At 40.4% G+C, this 25668-nt stretch overlaps 3 protein-coding genes across 5 annotated transcripts in view; 2 read left to right on the top strand and 1 right to left on the bottom strand.

The window, feature by feature from the left end:
* nfatc3a (nuclear factor of activated T cells 3a) overlaps nt 1-12049 on the bottom strand; it is a 69070-nt gene extending 57021 nt beyond the window's left edge. Inside the window, exon 1 of the mRNA XM_050044643.1 lies at nt 11469-12049. Within this exon, the coding sequence (XP_049900600.1) occupies nt 11469-11559 (91 nt within the window). The 5' untranslated portion in view covers nt 11560-12049. The remainder of the gene's footprint in view (nt 1-11468) is intronic.
* Nucleotides 12050-17574: 5525 nt separating this feature from the next.
* ddx28 (DEAD (Asp-Glu-Ala-Asp) box polypeptide 28) lies at nt 17575-20043 on the top strand. Its single transcript, XM_050052070.1, has one exon. The coding sequence runs from the start codon at nt 17777-17779 to the stop codon at nt 19475-19477; it is 1701 nt and encodes a 566-aa protein (XP_049908027.1). The 5' UTR covers nt 17575-17776; the 3' UTR covers nt 19478-20043.
* A 3458-nt stretch (nt 20044-23501) lies between these two features.
* Nucleotides 23502-25668, top strand: part of tln2a (talin 2a) — a 121900-nt gene continuing 119733 nt past the window's right edge. For all 3 annotated transcript variants that reach the window (XM_050042919.1, XM_050042928.1, XM_050042911.1), the window contains exon 1: nt 23502-23656. The gene's annotated coding sequence lies outside the window, so the exon portion shown is untranslated. The remainder of the gene's footprint in view (nt 23657-25668) is intronic.

The following is a 25668-nucleotide window of genomic DNA, read 5'->3' as shown; positions in this document are numbered from 1 at the left end:
TCATCGATCGCAACCCCCTAAATCGCATCAATCGAAATTGGATTGTACCAGACTTTGTAATATCGGCAAATATCATACTGTTGTCTAAAGAATCGATATAATATCCTATTGTGATGAAATTGGTCATTTACAACCCTAATGGCGACCCCAACCTCCTGGCCTTGACCCACCACCACACAGACTGAACAACTGTACCAGCAGAACCACTTCCCATCATCTGTGCTGCTTGTGCAGCAGTGGAATGGATGATGAGGATGTGGTGAGTTGGTAAAAAGAAATGCAGTGTTCTCAAGTAAAGGGTCCATCTGCTCTGCTTGGGGGAGAGCCTCATGACAGTCCTTTATCGTGCTTGTAATCAGGCCAATACAAAGCAACAGAAAAAAACCTAGCAGGAAATAATCAAGGAAAAAACAGGAAGACCACAATTTCCCCTCCAAAAAACATAAATGGAAGTGGAAGATGTACAGAAAAAAAGCATCTATAGTAGGAAAACCCTTCCTTACCGTCTTCTCCACAGCTCTGCAAGTTTATACATGTTTAACAATATGACGAGAATATTTTACTACAGAGGCCCAATTCAAGTTTTACTCTCTTGAGCGTTATGTGCGTGAAGTGATCAGCAGTTAATACTGTTAAAACCTCTATTCACAATTTGTGTGCCCTTTTTGCCCAGCTGTCAAAGTCCACATGGTCTACATTCCAATTCAGACCCATGTAGTAGGGTCCACACAAACACATGGGCTTCAAATGAAATGTGTAATGTATCCCATCTATTATTAGTGTTCATTTTCAATGAAAGGGCACTGCAACAAACATTGTTTTTTGGTAACTCATTTTAGAATATGTCACAGCTGATCACCAGACACATAACGGGAGTAGGACAAGAAAATCTGCATGGGATGGAGATGCCAATACCAAGCATGAGCCTTTCTGAAACAAGGCATTGAGGGGTAGCCTAAAATAAAATGGGATTCAAACCACCCTAATCCCCGTGTAGCAAGCCTCATAGTAAAAGAGGACCAGAGAGAGAAGGAAAAAATGAAACCAGATGCAGGAGTTCAACAGCTTTCTCTCTGGTGTAATGCAGCCTCTGACATGTTGATACAGCGCAGCCAGCGGTAGCTTCAGTTACACTAAATTTAAACTAGACAGATGCCACACATAGTTACTCATGCCTCGCCCCGGGGAAACAAACGTCTCATTCATCACACTGGGTGCTGGGACCCCCTTCAGTTCAGCAGGGTTAGGGGGCACCGGCATGGTGATAGAGCCCCACATGTGGACCTCATGCATGACTGTCTGACCTATGACCTTTCTGCCTTCTACATTTTCATAGAAGTATGAGAACCTATGGGTCCATTAACTGTCTTTTTCTGACACGCAGCCTTCACTGTGACACTATAGCATTTACAAGGTCTTAAGACATTAGCTTGTCTAACTGTCAAACACTCCACTGTCCTGGCTCTGTTTGTTTTCCTCTTTTCTTTTGTTTTCTTTTTGACAGTTTTTGGATCTATTCATATCAATAAGTATCAGTGTCCTAAATGTCTAACATGTCTAATGTCAACAAGCTTCATGATAAAATGACAAAAAAGACCAAAACTAACCACGCATTAGCAAAGTGAGAGTGAAGTACAGTGCATACAACATGAGCAATATCACCAAATTTAAAGTTCGACAAATTTTATTCTTACCAAAATGGCCATATATATGTCAATAAAAAAAATATTCCGCTGTTATTTTTAGGAGAGGTGTAATATCATTTCTAACAGACTTGAGGACAGCCTGTACTCTAATGACAGCTGCTTGTCTGAGTGGTGGCTCCCACCCCTCAACATAAGTCTAAACAAACACACGCACATACACACGGAAACACCTGGCTAGAGTCTGGGAGTGCTGACACACTCACCTGGCGATGTAGCGCACAGCATTCTTCCACTCCTCTCCTCGTTAAGATCGCAAAGTGCTTGAGCAGTAAAAAGTTGAGGGCTGCAGACGTGCTGGGACGAGAGGGGTTCTCCTGCACTAAGTACAAACGAGTCACTAGAACCTGCCGCCTGCCCTCTGCCACTCTCTTTGGGAGCTCAAAATAGTCCACCATGAGAGCGATGTAATTTCAGTCTTTCCCACGACTGAGAGGATCGTGCTCTTGGTTCAGAGAAGCAGAGCAATGACAACAACATAGACAAGGGCAAAATTACTTTCCCCACTAGCTGCCCTCGGTTTGATCATTTCATCATGCTAAAACTGTATTTACATATCTGCATTTCTAAACATGACAAAGACAATCCTACAAGTACAAGAAATGTCACATAACAAAATCAAACCTGACTAGTCACTAAGTTGTGGTGACTGCTGGCATCTGGAGATTTCATTAGCCTAGATCAGTCTCTCTGATGTCACTGGTGGTCTCTTTCACATCCTGAGAGAGCAGTGAGAAAGGAAAGAAGCCTCAGCCGTCCTGGTGGCGGGTCTACGATGCTCTGTGCCGGTATGGTGGCAACCGACAAACCACAAAAACTTCTTTCAATTTTTGAGATAAGAAAAAGCAAAACCAAAAAAAGTCATTGTATATGGAATATAGAAAAAGAAAAATCTAAAAAAGGGGAGTGGGTAAACAAAAATGTTTTTCATGTTCCCCTTACCAGCAGCTAGAGAGCGGTGTGCCCCCCTGTTCTTTTATTCCACCCTGCCATCTGAACCCCACATGGCATGTCTGGGCAGAAAGCCAGACACCTCCGCCATGGATCTACTACTCTGCCACCCATAAAGGGCACTTCTGCCCCCCCCTGCCTCATGCCACCTCTAACGCCCAATGAGGCCACCGCTCGTGACCTGCATAACCCTAACTCACCAATACCTTAATTCTACCACTCACACGACCACTTCATAATAGACACTCTATTACAAATGGAGTAAGTGGTACTTTAAGCGATAACCCCAAATACATGTTGTAACATACTCTAAAATGGGTTGTATTTTCATATATGAAACTAGATTCAAAAACAGTGAAGGGGAAATGATTTCTATAATCAGTATGTACAACAAAGCTTACCCTGTTTGATACATTAGATGAAAGCAAATGTGAGGCTACTGTCTGTAGCAAGCAAACCATCACACACGAGTGTCTGATACTGCCACTTTCAGTGCAGTTTGTTTCACAATGATGCAAAGTGACAAGTGTGGGACTGGCAGCCCTTCTGCAGAAAGTTACTCAAAACATGACTTACACACCTTTTAACATGTGGTTTCTCCTGCTTATGTAAATCTACTGAAGGCAGCCGAAATGCTATAATGAATGTTTCGATAAATGTTTGATATAATTAAACCACCCACACACTCGGAGAGGGACACAAATGCACTATAAATGCTAGTTGCCACCAGCCATTAAACAGAAGAAGAAGACAAGAGCAGCCACCGAGTCTCTCCATACACATTAGCTTGGTGACCAAGGTTACGTAAAGTTATAACAATGTTCAACGAGCTTATGAAGATAATTTTAGCATGATAATCATCTGATCATTGAATTGGTCACATGACGTTAGCTAGAGTACCTGTATAGGTAGTTAACTCATCTATTGCTTATTTGGCAAGTTAACATTATGTTGGCTAACCTTAAGTGACCCAACGTCAATAAACATAAATAAAAATAATGTGAATACAAATTGAATATATTCCCTCATCCAGGAATATGATTTCTGCCTGAGTCACGTCTAGTATTGGGCACCAACAAGTTTCTATATGACCTGTTCCTACCGGACTAGAACACAACGAAGACTCCGGTGCTTCATTTTGGCACCAGATTAATAGATAGAGAGAATAAGACAGAGAAGGGGAGCACGTGTATGATGAGGACGGTTGATGGTGAGGCTATGGTATGATTATAAAGTCAATGAATAAGACCAAAGCTACGTTTCTGTGTCTTGCTTGTCACCTGCTGATTAAAATTAAGGATGTTAGCGCTGCTGTTAGCGAGTTAAGTTAACCTCCCATTGGAACCTGGCCAAGCTTACTTAAGGTGGACTGTTAAGATGGACAGTGACAATAGTTGGTCCAATAGTTGGTAGTGAGTGCTGAGTCCAAAAAAGTCCAAAAAAGTTAATAACTTACAAATTATGGCGAAAAGGTAGTTTCTTGCAACCCTAGAATTAAGATAATAATATTCACAAACGAAAAAACACTTCTGGTTGCTGATAAGTAGTGTTTAACTTTTGATTTAACACTAAAAATTAAAACCCTCGGCACGCACTGCAGCGCACTGCAGACAGATGCGCGACTCAGAGCAGCATGTATCACTGACACCAGACTCAGAGCGCAGCGGACCGGTGGAAAATGTCACCATCAGCATATTTTTTTTTACATCAATAAAATCTATTTTATCATTATTCTGAGTCACAGTGTTGAAAGAATTTAGTTGTCTGTGTTCAAGCAGGATAACAGGCCTACATTCATTGCACGTCGGGCTTTCTATTTCCTTGTCGGAGATGGTGTTGCGTTCAAGGTCCCCCCCAAAAAAACGAGAGAAAAAAAAAAGGCAGAATATTCTAAACACAATCGAATCCCGTGCCATCGAACGAAGCTTCGAATTTTTTGGGTCAGCCCTAGTAGTGACAATAGCTGGTCTCTACTGAGTCTCTCCTGAGTTAGTAAAATGTTCAGTTTCAAGTTTCACTTCTTTAATGTCATTGACCTTCATTTTGTGCTTTATTTTTAAAATGTATCACTTCAGGCACCGGTACCATTTTAAAGATATTGTCTTAACATCCGTAACTAAAAAAATAAATAAAAATAACCAACCCTCGTCACATCGATAGCTTTTTTATCAGCAATGTTGATTGTTTAACAATTAATACAACAACTGGAACCAGCATTTTTTCCCTTATTAAACTACTTAAATAATGAATTGATTATCAGATATCAGAATCACAATTGTAGTCAGTTCATTTTAACCTAATCATTACAGCACTGAATTTGGGTTTTCCTTTGTCCAAAGCAATGGAAAATGACTTTTAAAATCACTGGCAACTGCTAGAAAAAATGTTCCAGTTGCTCAACATGATCCACAGACCTTGTGGTAAACCACTTTCACTGGAATTACTCTCTACAGAAGTGCATTTAGGGGCACAAATGAAATTCCATGAACCTCAACCAAATTTAGATGGTGGCAGAAGTTTCAGAGGTGGATTTTGAATCGATTGTGTGAAACGATACTACAGGGAGTAGAGGATGTTTTCATGATTTGTGTGAAATGATACTTGAACTACCCCCCCCCCCAAAAAAAACCCACTTTGATTAAAAAAAACATCCTGATCTCCGTAAACACAAGGTTGAGGGTGAAATGTCTAAATTTGAATCACCTTTTAAAAATAAAGAACAAATGTATGGACTTTGGATGGACTTACATTTTTCAAACACCTTAGTGGACCAGAAGTGAAAAGTGATCAATGCTGAACACAATACACTATCTTGAGAGGGCATGAATGAAATCAAACTCATAAAGATATTACTGGAGATGAATAGAAGCAGATTTGCTAAGGACATAAAGCAGAGAGGACACACCCGCTTGTTGAATCGGTTACAAGTTAAGTGAAAGTTCATAAAGGGTTTGCAGGAAATTAGAGAACCTGGAGTTCCTAGTAAGTGTTTGAATCAGTTTGTCTGAGCCGTTTTACAGAATTGCTACTTGTTGTCACAGTACACAGTACACATAAAATGGGGGAAAATGTCCATTGGCTGTTTGTGGCCAAAAGACGAGGGCTAAAAAAGCACTGTACGGCAATTCTACCCCACACAGCTCACACAGACAACTGACAAGAGTCCTTTCACTTATTTTTTCCCCTAGCTTTTTGTGTCACAAAATATTGAATGATTCAATGATATTTTGTTACTCTCCTCATCATGAGTCATAGCTGCTGGCTAGAGTGTAGCGAGGGCTGTTAAGGCTTTGAATAGGGTAAGATTTTAGTCTAAAGCTAACATGTTATCCACTTTTAATATTAGCTGTAGTTTTAATAAGTACATTTCTAATTTTTCACTTAATGAAACCTGTGCTAACATATTTCATGAAACAGCAGAAAGAGGAACAAAGTCAGAGAATGCATTGGTTACTGGAAGTTATAGACAAAAACAGAAACAGGAAAAAATTAAAACCTCAAATCTGATTGAAATCTTACAGGAAACAAAGGTTGATGTGCACAACACCAAGGAGACATGGGAAACAGGACTGAGATTAATTTGGGGAGAGGATTGCAAGGAAGTATAAAAGACAAATTTAAAGACAACACAGTCAAAATATTGGAGCATTTGAAAATTAACATGAGGCTCTTCATAACACCAAAAATTAGTTTTAAAATACAGTATATCAGGCAGCACTGAATGCTGGAGGGAATGTGCAGAACAAGAGGCTAACCATGCACACACTTCTGCCCAGTGCTGAAAACATTTTGGGAGGCAGTTCAGGAGAAAGTCACAATTTTTTTTAATGTAAAGAAGCCATTACAACCGTCCAATTTTATATCAGGTACCATCCCATTTGGAAAAGACAGGGAAGGAAATAATTATCTGTATACATTAATACACCTTTCCACCTTGACAAATCAACACAAAACTGGCTGGACATTAAATCACCATCCATTAGTACCTGTAACTGTTGAAGAGATCACAGAAATGGAAAGAATCGCATGTAAGTAAAGAAGCAGAGAGGTAGGACTGAAAAGAAACTGGGTCACAGAAATAGATGGAGAGGAACAGCAAAATTAAGAGACTGCTGCAGGAACCCCATCCCCCATTTTTGTTTGTTTGTTTGTTTGCCTCTTCCTGCTTTCTTTTTTAATTCTTTGATTATACACATAGTAAAAATATACAAATGTGGCAGGGTGAATGAAACATATGACAAAATTGATTATTTGTGATTTATAAACCTGCAATAAAGCAATAAGTTTTATAAATTAATTGAAGCTGCAGATTCATATGGCAGTTTGGGCAAATCTTACACTTGCAGTTCAAAGCAATAATATTAGCCAATTTTAATATAGCAAACTGTTTTGTTGACGATCAGAAGCCATCTCCTCTCTACAACATGTCTTAAAGAGTAAACCTAAATTAATATTTCATTAGGTTATTTCCCTAACTGAGAAACATAATCATGATCAATAATAATATGTTTTTACTCAATTCAAAGATGCCTGCTTTGTGAATAAATTAAGCTATTTTCTGCCCTTTCCGATGTATTTCAGTGAATTTTGAATGATCGCATCTCACTTTGTAGTTACGCTGATTCACTGAGGGACTTGTTCTTTTATTCAGCTGGCAGTGTACAATCAGGGGAAAACCCTTACAGTAAGCTTGCCCAGCGCCTCTGAATAGAAGAGTGGAATATTTCACCTCAAAGAGTTTCCTGAGCAACAAGAAAACACTTAGTGAGAGCAAGAAAATGAAGAGGCAGACATCCATACAAATAGACAAAGTGGAGCGGAGCAAAAAAGACAGAAGGAGAGGCAGAGCGTTATACTGTACCAAACCATTACACAGATTTTTAATCACATTCACATATGCAAGTAGAAATGCTGATGACAGCAAGATAATCGACAGCTGGGCTGAGAGTAAAAGTGTGCAGGAAGCCAACATTCACTAGTCAGCTCCATAAACGCATAAGATGAGGAGAAAATATCTAAAACAAAGAAGTGGATTTGTTATCAATATCAGCAACTATCTTCCATAACAGCACCCTTTTGGAAAGTTAAGCACATTATTGTGACATATTGTAATTTGGTGCAGTTGCTAATAGAGAGATAGACATACGGCACTGATGTTTCATTTTTATTTTGAGAGACGTTTCCTCAACTTTTCACAACATCACTGCCAAATTCAAGCAGCATTCAACTATAAGAAGCTCATGCAGTGGAGTAAAAACCTGTCAGATATTCACAGTAAAAGTTCCCCAGGTTGTTACAGAAACAAGCCCTGACTTGATCCTTGCCTTCAGAGAAGGAGACTAACTCAGGAGTGTGCAACTCCCTGTTACTCTGGCTGTGTGATCCTGTATTACACTCCAGTTATTAATTTGGACAGGCGCCCCCCTTTTGGGCCAACTCATACAGTCCGGACCAGATTAAAACCACTTGCACAGTGGTGCTTTTATTCCTACGCTTATTCCAACTGCAGTTTTTCCCCTCGTCCCATCTCCAAATCAAACTTTTTTAATCGAAGGAAAAATTGATTTAAGATTGCACAAGCCAAACCTTCATGGAGTCATTACTTTCCCAGAGTCTCATGAAAAGGACACAGCCGAGGAATTCACATGTTCCAGTGGTTTGGGCCCAAAGACGGAAACCAGTGGAGGAGCTGAATTTAGCAAAGATGCAAAGATCTACGCAAATGCCATTTATCAATTAATGTGTGGGAGTAAATCCAGCTCATGACCTTTGTTATATCTCATATCGTTTAGCCTGTGTACAAGGTATACTATATAAAAGACTCATTCACATCAGTGTTATCAAATTTTACGTGAACAGATTAACCAAACCTGAAAAGGCAGCAGCTTCGGTCATTCACTTAAGTAACTTAAGATGTTGAATGAATTTTTAGCAATATCCAATAACTAATTCAAGGCCACCTCACCCACTTCCCATATTTTTCATTTCACTGCAACACCACCTGAGTCTAGTCTCTACCAGGGAAGTTTGTGATGCTTTGTGCAGACATCTGCAAATCCATGCTTTATGAACACCTGCCCTGATTTATTAGTTAACATTTCATCTTTTTCAAGTGTCTACATTGCAATAATTTCAGAAATTATCAGTCATTCATTAAGCAATCTGTTGCCTTAAGTAACAAGTAAATATCAAAAGGGTTAAATTAGCTTGTCAATCATAATACATATCATACTTATCAGTAATTTTTGGAAGACACAAACTGACGAGTATATAATGCATCCCTACCAGCAACAGCTTGTAGGAATGTTTTTACAGTGTTTGACCACATGACATATTTATTGTATACTTGTTAGTTCCATCTCTTCACTGGCTCCATTACACACTAAATGTCAGTGAAATATTCTATGCCCAACATTTTTATGGCTGCAACATTACATCAATTGGAAGAATTTGCAATGACTTGTGTATCATATTAGACACATTCATTGTAATTCAGTCTGAAATATCTGGTATTAATAAAAGCTTTGATTAAGAATGTTAAACTGTTTGTGATGACAGATCTGCAAAATGGTCTGTGATGCTTGCAACCCCAAAGTTTTACAGTTTAGTTTCCATTTACAATGTTTTCCAAAATTTAATCCAAAATATCAGTCCTAGTAAATAAAGATATTAATCTGCATCATGTCCAGTTTTTACAATCTCGCTTCTGCTTATAGCTTGCTTTATTTCTCTTGATATACTAATGATATACTAACTATAATAATTATCATTTGTCATTAATAATTAATAAAGCTATGCATTGCTTGATCTATTTCATTCTTTTCTCCTCTCCTCTTTGACATCAGTTTCCAAGATAGCCTTATAAAGGGAAAAATACTGTCCTTTGAGTTGTCCTTTTTGTTAGGCATTCTCATCTTAATAGAGTAGTTTAACCTGGGGGGAGAGAGGGCAGTGTCACGCGGCAAAGATCCTCATCTAGATTCAAACCCAAGGCATCTCATTTTGCCCAGGACAAAGTCTATTTTGAAGTTCTTGGTATTGTCATACTTTGATACAGTATGAATCTCAGCAATATTTGATTTACAGTCTGGTATCTTTCAACTTCAGCACATTACTAAACACATATCCTGAGGGTGAGAGAGGATGCTTAAAACTTATAACAGGTCTTGCAACCTGTTAAACTTGTGACAAAGTGGACAAATATAAAGCAAACTTCATTCTGTTAAACTAGCTAGAACCGATTTCAAATCATTTTACTCCAATTATGGCCAAATATGGAATCAAATTGGTGCCTAACAGGAAACTTGTCATGTTAAAATTTAGAGTTCCTCCTCAACTCCACTGTATGCCCTTTCCTCATGAAATCTATCTTAAAAGTCTCCTATTAATGTTGGCATTCACTCTGGTAGTACCAGTATTAGTAGTAACATTAATAGCGCTATATAGAAATTATAGATACTGTGATGTCATTATTGTGACAATACTGTAGGGTTGGCAATTGGTGCTTTCACAAAATATTTATACATGAGATTTTTGATAATTAATCATCAGTAATGTGGATGTAATAACTAAATGGGTAAAGGCAAATAACTGAAAAGCAAAAGCAGTTTGGTAAGTTCAGAAGATTACATCACTTTACCTTACATGACATATCGTAGGCAACTAGACTTGCTTAAAAGAATCAAGTAAATCCTGTTGCCTACGATAGCACCATGACCTGGATGACTGAGAATCTTCACCAGCGTGATACATCACTTTACTTTAATGCAGCCTTTAAAACCAGGAAAAGACAATATTCAAGATATTTGATATCTACAATATTGAGATATCTAGTAAGGATATTGATATAATATTGATATATGTATTTTATTGTTTTACTTTCCTTTTTTAACTTTGGATGAATTAATTTCTGGACCAGGTAATGTTAATGTAATGGTAATGGTAAAGGTAATGTAAAGAAGGAAGCTGAATAAGATAATGCTGTCAACCTGTGATTAAGTGTACATAAACACAGTATAGGACAATTTGTTGCTTTTGTAGCTGAAAAAAAATAGATATTTATGTCTTTACATTTACAAATATCAGCAATTGCAAATAACTCACGTTTTACTAAATTATTTTAATTATTAACTTGAATAATTAACTTTAAGTACACTTGACAATAATTATCAGATATCTACAGCAAAGACTGTAAAGTGAAATAACACAGGTGACGTAGTTATTTAAACATTACAACACCACCTGTTCTGCTATTAACTTATTTTATGAGCAAGTGAATAAAAGTTTTGACAACATTAACATGTGCTACTTTGCAGAAATGTTCCTGTGACATTCAAACTGGTCCCTCCTTCAGCCATACTTCACCAACACCATGTCAACCTTACTGTAACTGTTGCAGTCATTCCCGCCAGAGTTACACTGCATTTACAGCCGACAAGCTAAGTGTTGCAAAAACTGTAGGAAGCATGTACAAGTTTCAGCTGGAGTCACAGCTAAATTAGCATACTGTACGGCGATAAGTGCACTTGAGCTACCCTGCTAGCATGTCAGGCTAATGACAGCTGGTGGTGTGGACACTAGCTAGGCGACCACGACATGAAAAAAACTGATATATTTAAATATCCATCTCACAAAAAAAAAACCCACTCTTATTAGGGTCGGTTCCTGTTTTGGAGAGCACACAGTATCGAGATTGCGGTCGAAAGCTGTTGGGCTAAATTAAACCAGAAGTAGCTATGTGAGGTGAGTAACTTATGTTAACGTTACAGTAAGTTTACTACTGTGTAGTGTTAAACCAAAGGAAAACGCTCTGACCTGCGGGGCCTAACGGCTGCTGCTGCCCGTCCTCTCCGAAAATCAGTCTGAAGTCCAGCTCCTCATTCCCGGGGCAGTTTGCAGTAGTCATCGGGTTTGACAGCTCGGGTTCTACCCCGCCACTCGACCGTCGACCGCTGGAGCAATTTATGCTCTCCTGAAATGTCACAACATTTACCGACTGCCACCACGCCGAACTTCAACTTTACTTCATTTGACTCGCGCGCGTCTGACCGTTCACGAACCCGTGTTTTCCCCTCGCTTTGACAAATCCAGAAAACCGTTGGCTCCTCTTCCTCTGGCAGTTAACTGGCGAAATACTGGCTTCAACTTCAGAGAAAGTCGTCTTCCCCCTCTCTGTCTCTTACTGTTTCTCTCTCTGTGTCTGCCGACCTCGTCACTAACAAAGAAGCGCTCTCACTGCCAGTGTTTAATGTTCGCTATAAAGCCGATGAATTGTCCGTTTAATTGTCCCCGTTCCCTCTTTCTCTCTGTCTCTCCTCCTGTCTGTTTCTCTATCGCTCTCAGTCTCCGGAGCTGCTATCCCAACTTTTACTAACCCCGCGTGACAAGGCTGTTCCAGTGGTGACGTCAGCAGACACAACACAACACAACACAGGGCACGCACACACATACACACAGCTCCCCGGCCATGGAGTTATAAACAGTTTATCAAAGACTAATCAAGTTATGGGCATAGAGTAAGATACTATTATATGTTCTGTGACCAGCGTGGTATTCCTGTAAAGTAAAATAACACACATAAAATACATGGGAAACATTTAGCCAAAAAATGCATACATATTTAATCTCTTGATTATTTCTTAGCTCTGTTTCTGGAGAACAAAGTGTACAAAAATTCAAAATTGCATGCAGCAAACCTTTTGACCTTGCAACAAATAGGTCTTACAGCCACTTTGCTCTGTTTAATTGGCCCTCCATTCTCTTCCAACCACCCACCATTAGATTACATGCGATTACGCCTGGCCCTCAACCCTACCTCTTTGTGTAGTTCCAATCCAAGCCATGATTGGTGAGTATAATGACTAGATGCACTTTTTACCTTTAGATCCCTCTGGCCTGCCAGCACCGGGGCCCATTCATTTCCAATCGGCCAATTTGGGCTTGTTATTGGGGCTGTGGGGAAGAACAGACATCTTGAGCATAGCTTTTTGGATAATTTAGGTTGGAGATGGTGCAGCCTAAATGGCACCTCAAAGCTAGGTGTTACTGGGGGGTAAAAAATGCTGTTTGTGCTCTCAGAGCACCTGTAGTTATCTGCCACTTTTATCCCTGATTTCTACAGGCTTGAAAGGGGTGTTTGAAATGTTGACTTCTAAATTTATTACCTGCTCAAATGGTGATTTTGCACAGTCTTTTGCACTGAGTGGATACTTCATACCAGAGTGCTTCACTAAAATGGTGGCCTAAGGTGCAATAAGTTGAGAAGATGAACATATTGCGTCCCAACCATTTGAAGGTGAATACAGTAAATCTAAATGCCCAGTACTCTTTACACCTGCATTGAAAACAGCTACTCTATGAAATGCAACTCTGACATGACAAGCTAATGCATATTCAGTTCTAACACACCTGCTCTAAGGGATTCCTTTGTGTTACATCACAATGCAGTTTTTAGCATATCTTTCCAGAACTAGGGTGGCGAGAGTAAATCTGTGGCTGGAATAAAGCAATAGTAAATCCTCCTGTATACTGCCTGTTCCACTCCCTTTAACCTCTGTGTCTCTATCCAACCCATCAATCTCCTCGGGTTAATCTTTATTGGGTAAGCAACACAGAGGTTGATGCACTCTAAAGCTTTAATGTGTTGCTGCTTTGATGATTGTCCTGCCTGACAATATTTGTATTCAATTATTGCCTGCTTTCACCCTGTTGGAGATATTAATCCAAAGCAGTAACACTTAAGCACACAGCTTTTTTTTCTCCTGATCTATTGACAGATACTATAAACAAATGTAACAGCGTGTGGGTGTATTCAAATTCTTGTTGTGATGCCCTCTCCCTGCACAGCACACAAACACACACACTCAGTCACACACACACACACACACACACACACACACACACACACACGTTTGTGGCGGATCAAGTATATCTACCTCTATCAAGCAAGTTTTTAATGTTTCACCAAAGGTTTTTGCAACACTGATAAGCAGAGTTATAAAACACCATGAGCTTTTATGATGTACATTACTGCCACTATTTATTCCACCCATCATAGATTAATAAAGCAAGAATAATATTTGGGCTATTATATTTAACTTGCAATAAAAACAAAAACAAATGAGTACATATATATATATATATATATATATATACATATATATATATTCTGTGTGTAAAAATATGCATGGCACCATTAAAAAAGCCCCGAAGATCATTTACTAAGTTGAAAATAACTTCCGCAGGAGCACATTTTGATGTAAATCAGTCAACACAAATTGTATGCACAGCAGACAACAGCTTCTTATTTTTCTGACACAGCCACACTACACATACCTATGCTAGATGCATGTGGGCGTACAGACAGGCGCTCCACTCACAAATGCATCTGAAAGCATCAATATCACATTTCCTGTGGTCTTTATTTCCAAGCAAAAGCACAAAGTTTAACCCTTCTTGGCTTTTATGCCACCTTCTGATGCAAAGCTCTCCCAGCAGACACGTGCTCCTCTTTGTACTGTAAGGGTTGGTGTTATTACAATCAGTTCCGAATATGCATTACATTTTTTTTGTTGCCTCTCTAAAGTGCATGAAATTTAATGATATCCTGCAATTTTAAAGTGCTCCCAGATGTGCAGCAGTCTGATTAACAAGAACAACTAATGTTTTGCTCTGCCTGGTGTTATTTAGATAAGTTTTAAGTATGTAATGTTGCTTGTGTCAAAACCTAGAGGAACAAAAGCAGCTATTTTGAAGGACTGCTTTGAGCAGCAGTTACTGTCAGTTAGTTGCACATGATTATTGCCTAAAATCAGTAATGTCATGAATAAGTACCAACTAATTTCAGTCTGTATTCAGTTATACTTTTAAAAGAGGTCACTATATTCTTTGTTATAAACACGTCTTCTGTGAGACTGACTTGCAATGGAACAGAGAAGCAAAACAAATCTGACTGGAATATTCTCCTGCACTGTTGCAACATATTTAAGTTAATACTTCCTTACAAAACTGAAAGTAAAGAATGAAATAAGTCAAGAATATTCCTTAAAAAATATTTACATAGAAGAAGACATATAATTTTTGTTGTATTGAATGCAAATAAATGTTAAATAACTGACTGTATGTTACCCTTTGCCATACATATATTCTTATAAAACTGAAATATAAAGTGATCATTATGATATTATGTGGCAATCACATGACTCGACTGAACTTTCTCCTGTACAGCAGTCATGTCTCCAGACCCACCCGAGTCTAATTCAGGTTACCGGCGTCTCTTATCTTCGCAGATGACCTTTGAAGGGAGAAGATAAAGAAAACAAATTGTGTGGGAGGCTGTAGATGTGGTTTGTGATATTATGCTCTTGTGTAGAAAGTTTTGGAGGAAAAAAAAAACACAGCATCTGCCCCCACACTGGTCCTGTTCGAGAGGTGTCACTCTTTCAAGGATTGGGGTTTGCACATGCTGCAGAAATGCAGCGCAGCACCTTGGCAACACGCAAGATGTTCACTAAATGTCAACAAATATCAAATTGCACACAGTGCTGTAACAGAATGTCAGCTGATAAGGGATTAAAGGCTTACTCAGGTATTTGCACAGTTTTGCAGACAGGATCTTATTACATATGTTCTCCAGCATTTGGAAAGTAATTTATGGCAATTATTTATTTAATTTATGACTTACTTTATCTGTGATTGATTCATAAACAACAATGTGTTAATAATGCAACACAGTGGAATAGTGAAAAATATGCTGATTATTGCAGAATAATTAGTGCAAGACATTATTTTAATCATTTCAATTCTTTTCAAACCATCTGAAAAAGAGATATTGTATAGTTGGAAGACAGTGCAAAAACTTGCCATCACAGCTCTTATGAGGATTTCAGGTGACTTGAAATCCTCCTTGTTGATTTATGCTGCCCTCTTTTGTTCGGTCTGTGAAACTGAATATTGATTTGGTGAGGTGATGAGTGAGAACTCACGGACAGGGTCTGTACATAAAAAATGTACACAGTGGAAACATGACTCACTTTAATGTTTACTTTGCAGTGATAGTATTCATGGAATAAAGCCACTTATTAGTATGTAACAATTATATGCCCAGCTCTCTCCTCCTTTGTCAGAATGTGATCCAAGACCCCAGGTCATAGGGATTCCACAGCACTGGCTTGTCCAACATGTGACAGAGATTCTATTACTGAAAGTGTTTGTGATGTTCTGGGGCTACAGTTAATCAATCAGCGAGCCAATTCATTCACAGCACATGGGGAGGGTGGCTGGTATACGATCAATGCTACATGTGACAGCAGCACTGATGCAGACAGCTGTTGTTTTTCAGTGCTAGGTATAAATCTAATTGTCTTTTGCAGAGAAGAATATGATGAGATGATAAAATATGTGAACCAAAATAAATGAATGAAAACATTCCTTGTAGGCAACTGGAGAGAGATGAGGCCAAACAGCAGAGGCTCATGTCCCCCTTAGGACCCTCTCTGGATGCATGCCTGGTTAGATTAGTCTCCTTTTTATTAGCTTACTCTCAGAGGCAAAGCAGCAACACTGGATTATCCCCCTAAGAACTGCAGGGCAGGCAGACAAAATTATGCCTGTCTTCAGCCTTTAAGTAGTAATTTGTTGGTGTTGACTACATACCGTGTTGACAAGATTAATAGATCATACAACAATAATCAGACAAAATGTAGATCTGCTTTCTTTGGCAACTCTCAGATGAATACAAGTGCACCTACAGTGACTCTGGTTTGGGCTTTACTGAAGAGGATTGACCAGAGTTCAGTCATGTTGACAGATATCGACAGTCACTGTTGTGTCAGTGACTGTGCTCTTTCTCACCCCTCTCTAATCTATTACAATCCCTGACATTACTGTACTGCAGGCAGTGCTGATTCACTGGGGCAATGATTAGCTGATTGATTTTACATTAGGACATACATAGGATGTACAAGACTTTGAAATAAACACAGAGATCAGGCTGGAAAGGGACACTTGTCTGGGGATGGTCAATTGATCTTCTGTTTAAAACTACATATTTTTAAAATGCCAACAATGTGTATCTGCAGCGGTGGAATGTAACGAGGTATATGTACTCAACTGTTGTACTTAAATACAAATTTGAGGTACTTTTATTTTAGTATTTTAATCTCATGTCAGTCACTTCCACTCCACCACACTTCAGAGAAAAATGTTGTACTATTTACCATTTACTACTTATTACTATAATTATTTGATAACTTTAATCACTTTTTTTGAGCTCAGACCAAACAAAGATATTAAAGTGCAGCTGAAACTATTAGCTGTCCGACTAGGATATTAATTGGCAACCATTTTGTTAATCGTTTAAGCTATTTTTCATGCAAAAACATTTTTTTTCTTTCTGATTATTCTAATTAGTTTCATTATTTTGATTTAATAAATTGATTTAAAAAATCTGCATGAGTAGCCTTTCACTTTTAATACTTAAATACATTTCCCTGATTGCACTTATATACTTTTTCTTAAGTAGCATTTTCAATACAGGATATTTACTAGTAACAGAGTATTTTTACAGTGTGGTAATAGTATTTCTACCCAAGTAAAGGGTGTAAATACTTCCTCCATAACTGTGTATCTATAGAAATAATTAGCCTATACCTTGTAAACTACAATATTATATACTTAAATGTACATTTTCAAGTAATATTACATTAAAATTGAGATATTTTAATAACAAAACAGCTTTCAGCTTTCATGTTTATTTAATTTGTTTAATAATAATAATCATATTCGCTTTGCTTTCATGACCGTTGGTATTTTATTTTATATTTGTCTTTGCTACTTTTGAATAAAACGAGAAAAAAACATAGCAAATCTAGATGTTGCCTTTCTACATACGTCATCACTCCACGCCTACTCGACGTCATCAATATTCGCCAATACAGCATGGCGATGTCGCTGTCCCGTGGGAAGTATGGTAACAGATTTACAGTGTTTTTTGAACATTTAGAGTGACTTTTTAAGATCCCCAGTGCGCTAAACTGGTGTCTTCTTAACAGTTTAGTTCTTTATTCTCGTTTTTATTCGTGTCAGCTGACTCTTAGCTGGTAGCGAGACAGATAAACACCAAAATGCACTCCGTGAAGGTCGGCTATTTAGCTTCGGCTGCGTCGCGAGCTCTGTGCTCAAGTGGAGTTCACTCTCGTGAGTTTATTAAAATGTCGGCTGTGTCTCATGTTCATTGCTCTGTTAGTCAGACTCGCTTTTGTAGGACAGCAGCCACGCCGGAAGAGACAGTTATCCGTATTCCTCGCTACATGCAGAAGCGCATTGAAAGTGTGAAACAGACTCGAGGCAAAAACAAGATCAGCACCGTCAAAGCCGGAAAGCTCCTGATCCAGTGCAAGAACCCAGTCCTGAACCAGTCTGCTGGATACACCCTTGGGAAGTTCGAGCAGCCCGTTTTGTGCTCCAAAGGATGGAAACACAACAAATCATTCGGTGACTATTTCTCCATCAACAACATCAAGACTGTTGCACCTTTCGTCACTGAAAGTCAGGATGAGGACGCTGAGCAGAAGGCACCGGTGACGTTCAGTAACCTCCGCATCTGTAAGGAGCTGGTGGAGGCTTTGGACAGTATCAACATTACACACCCCACCACTGTACAGCTGAAGACCATCCCAAAGGTCATGAAAGGTTACAACATCCTCTGTGCTGGTGAGACGGGCAGTGGGAAAACACTGAGTTACCTCCTGCCTGTTGTTCACAGGCTGCAGGCTGAGAAGGAGCATGAGATGAATGCTGAGGGCAAACATAAGATCCGTGCGGTGGTTCTGGTTCCTTCCAGAGAGCTAGCTGAGCAAGTGGCCGCTGTGTCCAGGACTCTGTGTGCTCCATTAGACTTCGTAACAAGGACTGTGGGTGGTGGGCGAGGTGTAGGACACATCAAGGCTATCTTCAAGAGGGATCAACCGGATATTTTAGTAGCCACACCAGGTGCTCTTGTCAAGGCCCTGAGGAGACGCTACCTGGACTTCAGTGAGCTGTGCTTCTTCGTGGTCGATGAAGCTGACACCATGTTCGACCCCAGCTTTTCTGACATGCTGGAGGACATCCTGCTCCACACAAACATTGCTAGTAATCCCAAGGAAACACAAGGCCCAGGCCATAAAGCCCAGCTGCTGGTGGTGGGAGCCACCTTCCCCGGGGGTGTCGGGGAGGTGCTGAGCCAGGTGACAGATCTTGGCAGCATGGTGGTTATCAAAAGCAAAATGCTGCACTTCCTCATGCCACATGTCAAGCAGACATTCTTGAAGGTAAAGGGTGCTGACAAGGTCCTGGAGCTCCACCAAGCCCTGAAGCTGCTCCAACAGGACAAAGGAGGGGGTGCTGCTCTGGTATTCTGCAACAAGTCTGCCACCGTCAACTGGCTGGGGTACTCGCTGGAAGAGATGGGGGTGCCGCACGCACGTCTGCAAGGAGAGATGCCCGCTGCTGTGCGTGCAGGAATCTTCCACTCCTTCCAGAAGGGCCTGGTGGATGTGCTGATATGCACGGACATTGCTTCACGTGGCCTGGACACATCCAGAGTGCGCTTGGTTGTCAACTACGACTCCCCAGAATCCCACACAGACTACATCCACAGGGCAGGGAGAGTGGGGAGAGCAGGTGGGGTGGAGGATGGGGAGGTGCTCAGCTTTGTCACGCATCCGTGGGATGTGGAGCTGGTGCAGAAGATTGAGACCGCTGCACGTAGGAGAACTAGTTTGCCAGGGATGGAGTCTGATATACGTGAGCCAAAACCAAAAGTAGCAGAGGCAGAGGAGTAGAACTTAAGTGTTTTTCTCTGTGTTTGCAAGTGGAAAAGACTCTGGTGGGATATGTTACTGTATGTGTAGTGTTGGGATGACAAACTCTGAATGTATGAAACATTGTCAGCAGAAACAGTAAGTCAGATGTGTTCAACACAGAATCAAAGTAGGCTGTTTTTCTTCAGCAACTATGATTTTAAAAAAAGTATACATACAACATTCCCAACTGGGATAATTTGAAAGGGAGATTAATGGAAGTGACACATCCTATGGTTCTGCCATGTTATGACCTGGGATTGCTTAATTCTGGTGTAAGTATGTGGTTCTAATGCTTTGAAGGCACCTGCATAAAGCCTGGTATTAATAAGGATATTTAAAAAATCCTAGTGTGTGCTTTATGTTTAACTGTTATTTTGCCATAGTGTCAGAAATGATATCGGAGCCTATATTTCCTGATAAATGTTTGTTTGTACATTATCTGCTCAGCAATTGCTTACTTTGACTTCAAATATTTATTTGCAAACAACTGATGCAGTATTTTTGTTAAAAATGATTTGACTTCAAATTAAAATCTTAGTGCATAATCTGACATTGTTTTATTTACCTCAGCTTTTGCAATTTGGAAAAATGTGTGATCTTTGAACTATGTACTAGCCATTTTCTTTGCACCAAAAACATTTCTTTAGCCTATCTCTATTGTCAAAGTTGTGCTGGGCCTTTTGAAGCTTCTTATGGATGCAAAAATAGCATCCTAAAAACAGCTTCAGTTTCTCCTCCCAAATACTGAAAACAGAAACTGACCTGGTATGTAAATGTAAAGTAAATCTCAGTGAAACTTTGCAACAAAGAAATGCGATGACTGTGTTTGACTTGTCATTGAAGGAGATATTCTTGTAGAATTTTCCCCAAATACAACCCATTGGTATTTTCACCACATCTAGCTAAATACCACCTAGGTTACAGTATTAAAATAGTGTCTCCAACACTGCAACAAAACAGTCTAAACAAGAATAAAAATGCATTCTACTTTGCCTGATCTGTCTCTTAAAACCTTTAAAATCTGTCCTCTATTGATTATTATCATGTGGTCAAAGCCTGAATTTTCTGGAGATTCATTCTTAATCGTCCTTACCACAATTTCAAATAGTGTTTTTTTCTGCAGTATGTACTGCGTGTGTTTAGCCACCATGTGGTGCCATTTGTCTGGCTTCAGCTTTTGTACATTGGCTGCACAGTTGAGGGGTCAAAACATGAATGCAGATTTTTGTGTTTTGTGCTCAGTACAATCAACTTGGCACACACTCACTAACATATTGGAAACAGTCACTCTCTGCTGGTTTCTGAAACCCTTTCTGGATTCCAGCAGGCTACATTTTATGTTTGCATTACAGAAACATTTCATCCAGCTACAGCGCTAATCATTAAACTCCAGTCAGGTTGAACACAAGCCAAAACCTGAGGTCTCTGCTGTTGATGTGGTAGGTCCGTTGTAGTTGAAAGCATTTTTTTCCCTCTCCAGTGCCTGCGGGTGCTTGTTGAAAGGAAACCGCAAAACGTGTCAACATGAAAATCTGCCAGAGTGCAGAAAATCTCTGGGATCTTATTTCAAAGGTAATGACTTATCCTGTGACCCTGATTTTATGGTTCAGTAGGTGTTGCTTTGAGCAACTTTTTACATGACTTATGGACAGATGAAAACAAAATTCCAAGTAGACATATCTGCCTGGAAACAGTGTGTGCTCTTATTTTGAAAGGGCTGTTTGTCAGTCATGTTACATACCTGGTGATTTATGCTGTTGTGTTTGTGGAAGTATAGAGCTTATAGAGGCAGACGGATCGGGTCGGACAGACGTGTTAATGGTGCTGACAGTAACAAGGGGCTTCCAGTAGAATGTCTGGAATCTAGCTGAGATTGTCCTGCTGCGGCTCGGGTCAACATCTTTAAGCTTCACCCCCCCACCCTAAGGTTCACATTTCACCCAACTGTACCCTGACAACAAGGCCCAAGTGTCCATTTATAGCATGTGGAGCAAATGCCTCCAGTCCCTCAATTTATATTTTTGTCCCACGTCACCTCAGCTGACCCCTGCAAAAATAATGAACTATCAAATGTCCCACTTCCAGGTAGCTGCTGAGCCCGGCATTAACTATTTTATGGTGAAAATAATTTTAGACCACAGCTTAAAGGGCCACTCCGTAGAATTCACACATGATCCGTTTACTCAATGCAAGGAATACTTTACAGCCTGTGAGTACAGTTCAATGTTTTCTGTGACTCTAGATAAGATTTATCATGTTTGAAAAACTAATCCTGATGATGTCATCGGGGTTATCTCAGTTTGGGCTTGGAGACATATATATAACAAAAAGCCTGCATTAAAAACAGGGTGTGGAGTGTGGAAGGTATGGGCATATTCCAGGCACTGATCCAAGATGCAAGAGAGCTGCATCATGGGAAATGTAGGATTCAGAGGTTTTCAAGCTTGACTCATAATAGGGACTAAGTGTCAAAATATCTTGGACTCCCCTGCTTCAACTTTTGTCTTTTGTTTTTAAAGTTTTACTCTGACGCTGACTTTGATGTTTGACCTTTGCTGTACATGATGATGCAGCTCGACACAAGAGGTTGTTTTCACATGTCTGCTGAAGAAGGAAAGTGTCTCCCTGTTAATCTCAATTTAACATTTATGTACTGGCATGATTCTGTTAAATCACAACTCTATGCTGTAATTATAATGTATTATAGTGTATTTTCACATCCTGCCGATATCCAGATATACTCAAAATTAACCCCCAAATGTGTTACTTAAGTAAAATTTTAAAAAAAAGTACTATACTAAGTCATGATCATAAATAAATCTAATAAACTGTCATTATTATTATTGCCATAAAACTGCAATTATTTGCTCAAATCACTTAAGTCAACAGGCCTTTATTTGTCAAGATGTGTAGCTATGCCAGGCTATAGTAAAAGGGACTGGGCGTTTAATACAAGGCCTTCAATTGAAGTTTCACGGTACTACCAGTTCTAGATTTATGGTGTGCTGCAGTTTTGTGTGTGGTTTCTACAAATGCCGTCGATGTACCAGGCTCCATTGCTCAACTTGTGTTGGTAGGTGCTATCAATGTCAAAACACTGTACTGTCTCTTTATGTCATTACTTTCAAATGTATTAAAAAGTGGAAAACTATAATGTAATATGAGTGTTAGGTAAACAATAGCCCCATCAATTGATTGTTTCTGTAAAATATATGCCATAAAAATCTCATCCATGTCATAAAAAGTAATAGTATTTTATAATTTTCATATTTTCTCTGTGTGGCCCCATGTTACATACATGATTACGGCCCTGTCACAACTAGTTACGTAGCTGAACGTTGTCCAAAATGCACCTCAGAACAGAGAATTGAAATAATTGAGCTTTTGTGTGTGTAAAACCCATGAGTGTCTACTTTGCTAAAACATCTATTGAGGGGATTCTTTCTTTAATCTGTCTCTAACAAGTCCCCCACACCATTATGAAAGTTCAGCACTAAACACCCCTTAAGACACTCCTGGAAAACTGGATCCTGGTTTGTTGAACAAAGGCAAAACAAGGGGGAGAAGCACAAAGTTGGCTGGTCTGAGGTCACTCGTTCTCACCACCAGGCCTACAGTAAAACAAACAGTGAGTTTATTTGAGCAGGTGGTGATGTTTATGTGCCTCTGACTGGGAATTCTCCTGCCTTTGTTTCTTTATTTGTTGTTGCTCCAAACCAATACTTAAAGGGCCTTGACTAGTTTCCCCCAGACATTATAATCAGGTGCCAACCAAGAATAAAAATAATAATATAGTGCTTTTAAACTTATCCCACATCTATCTATCTATCTATCTATCTATCTATCTATCTATCTATCTAATGGTATCACTAATTTGTAGTCCCCCTGGACCATGGGGGTGTATGAATGGACTACAAAGCGCGTGGGCCATTAATAATGACGCATTTCCTCTTTACCCCACCGTAGGATTATCTCCCCCCTCCCCATTTACACACACACACACATACACACAGTGCCGCTGCTGCTCACACACTGTCCAGCCACTTGGAAATTTCCCTCAACGCGGAGGATATTTTACAGCCGAGGAGCGGGACCGTCGGCTAATGTGCATCTTCTCCGGGCTGCCTCGCTTGAAATGCCCCAGTAGAGGATCTGAAGGTAGGTTTACAACCCTGTAATCGGCTTATTCTGCTGCCCATCTCCCCCGCAGCAGCAGATCTGTCTGACCTTCTCTCCGACCAAAGCTTTATATTAAAACCCCGCACGCCTCTGTGTGTGTGTGTGTGAGCCCAGCGTGAGTCCCAGCCCGCTGGATGGGAGCCTCTCCGTGGCTGCGGTTCCTCCCGGCTCTCTGAATGGATCTGTAGCCCAAGTTGTGTTTCGGTGATGCTCATTTGAATCAACCAAACTTGCGGTCCCCCTTTTTGTCGACTTCTCTCAGTGGCACCGGATCAGGTTTTTGGGCGACTTTACGCACCACGGCTGCAGGAGGGCACCGGGTGAGGACTGCTATGGGCGAAGCCGAGCATGTGGACAACGGAGGGTTGGCTGTGTGTGTGTGCGTGTGTGTGTGTGGTGGGTGTGCGGAGTCAAAGAGGCACGGAGAGTTCACGGTAACATTGCACTGGCCAGGGAGAACCAGCCTCCGCCATGTTAAGTTACCACCTCATCCACGCCGCCACTAACGCCACAGGCAATTGTTCCTAACTTTTATTTGAATTATACATGTCGTCTGGTGACACGCGCGCATTAAAGGGCGGCCACCTGTGCAAAGCGCGTGGCTGCAGCTCGTGAAAGGAGCACGCGTTACAGTTCCAGCTCCAGCTCCAGCTCCAGCACACCGTTAAACATTATACAGCCTGCATACATTGGGGAACCTATGTTGTCAGCCGTGGGCGTTATCCCCACCGATGTGTGTGCATGTGGTCGCCACGGTCAAGGTGACAATGATAGCAGCATGATGGGAAAAAACATACAGTGCGACGTGTAGATTTAAATGCATGGCTTCTCTGCAACAGCAGCAACCCGTCCAGGTTATATTGCATGGATTGTGTGGATGGCTGCCTGTGTCGGCTCTGCTGCCACACCCCTTCATAGCAAGACAAGGCTCTGCCATTCGCACCCAATCACATGCTGTATGTGTTATTATGATCACTGCAGGAAATCTTATGATATGTTCAAATGTGTTGCCAAGCAGGTGAGCTGAATGATCACATGTTTATGGGGCCATGGATCAATACACTCTATAGTAGTATTGCAATGTGTGGATCAATGAACAGAATGGATTCCAGTGCCCCTGTGTGGGGCTGTGAGCTGGTCAGGAGGCAGAAGTGACAGGTCATATGAGATGGGGGGCACCAGTGAAGCAAGAGATGCCTGCGATGTTTGATGTGCAAGTGAGTTTCTCTGGCAGTTTAATGGGCAAAAGTAAATCGTCCCCTGAAGCCTCCCGTCTCACACACACACACACATATATACTCCATTCCCCCACTCCCCTTCTGGCTGCATGGACCTTGGCTTGTCAGGAAAAGACACATGACCTTATAGGCTGCAGGCTCCAATGTGTGTGTAATGCCTCAGGAACGAGTGCTCTCCTCTGACTGGTTTGTTACACATCCTCCAGGCATGTCTAACATCAGTCTGTGATCCTGAGATCCATTTGGGTGTTGGGAGAGCGTTTCCTGTGTGAGCAGTCGGGAGTTATTGTGTGTGTTTTATCCAAAAATCTATAGTTAATAAAGGTGGGGAGGGAAATTGAGGCAGCATGAGAATGTCATCCCATCCCCTCAAGTTGCCCTATGTTAAAATCTGTCCTTTCAAAATGGCAGCTCTCATCTAATGAGCCAGGCCCCTGTTCTCCTGTGCTGATCAGCTATGCTTCTGTTTCATCTCGGTGAAAATGTCATTTTCTCGAGTCTCACAGTTAACCGTCACCATCAGCTGCTGCTGCTGCTGCTGCTGCTGCTGCTTAGTATGCCACTCTGCCACCGGTGACGGCACCGATCATTTATTAAACTGACCAAACTCTATCTGGCTTCCCTGACATAAAAGCAGCAATCAAAAGCTTTTTCATTATATTAGCAACTGCACTGACCTTTTTGGAGAATGTGTTTACGCGTCCATTATGCTAATAGATTGAAACCAATCTTCTCAAAGCAGAGCGATCAACA

This window comes from Epinephelus moara, chromosome 1 (genome assembly GCF_006386435.1).
Source record: "Epinephelus moara isolate mb chromosome 1, YSFRI_EMoa_1.0, whole genome shotgun sequence".
Lineage (NCBI taxonomy): Eukaryota > Metazoa > Chordata > Actinopteri > Perciformes > Serranidae > Epinephelus > Epinephelus moara.
This window is presented reverse-complemented; position numbering and strand designations above follow the sequence as displayed.

What these genes read in the sequence shown, in the direction of transcription:
- ddx28 (XM_050052070.1), top strand. Translation starts at nt 17,777, where the DNA reads ATGCACTCCGTGAAGGTCGGCTATTTAGCTTCGGCTGCGTCGCGAGCT.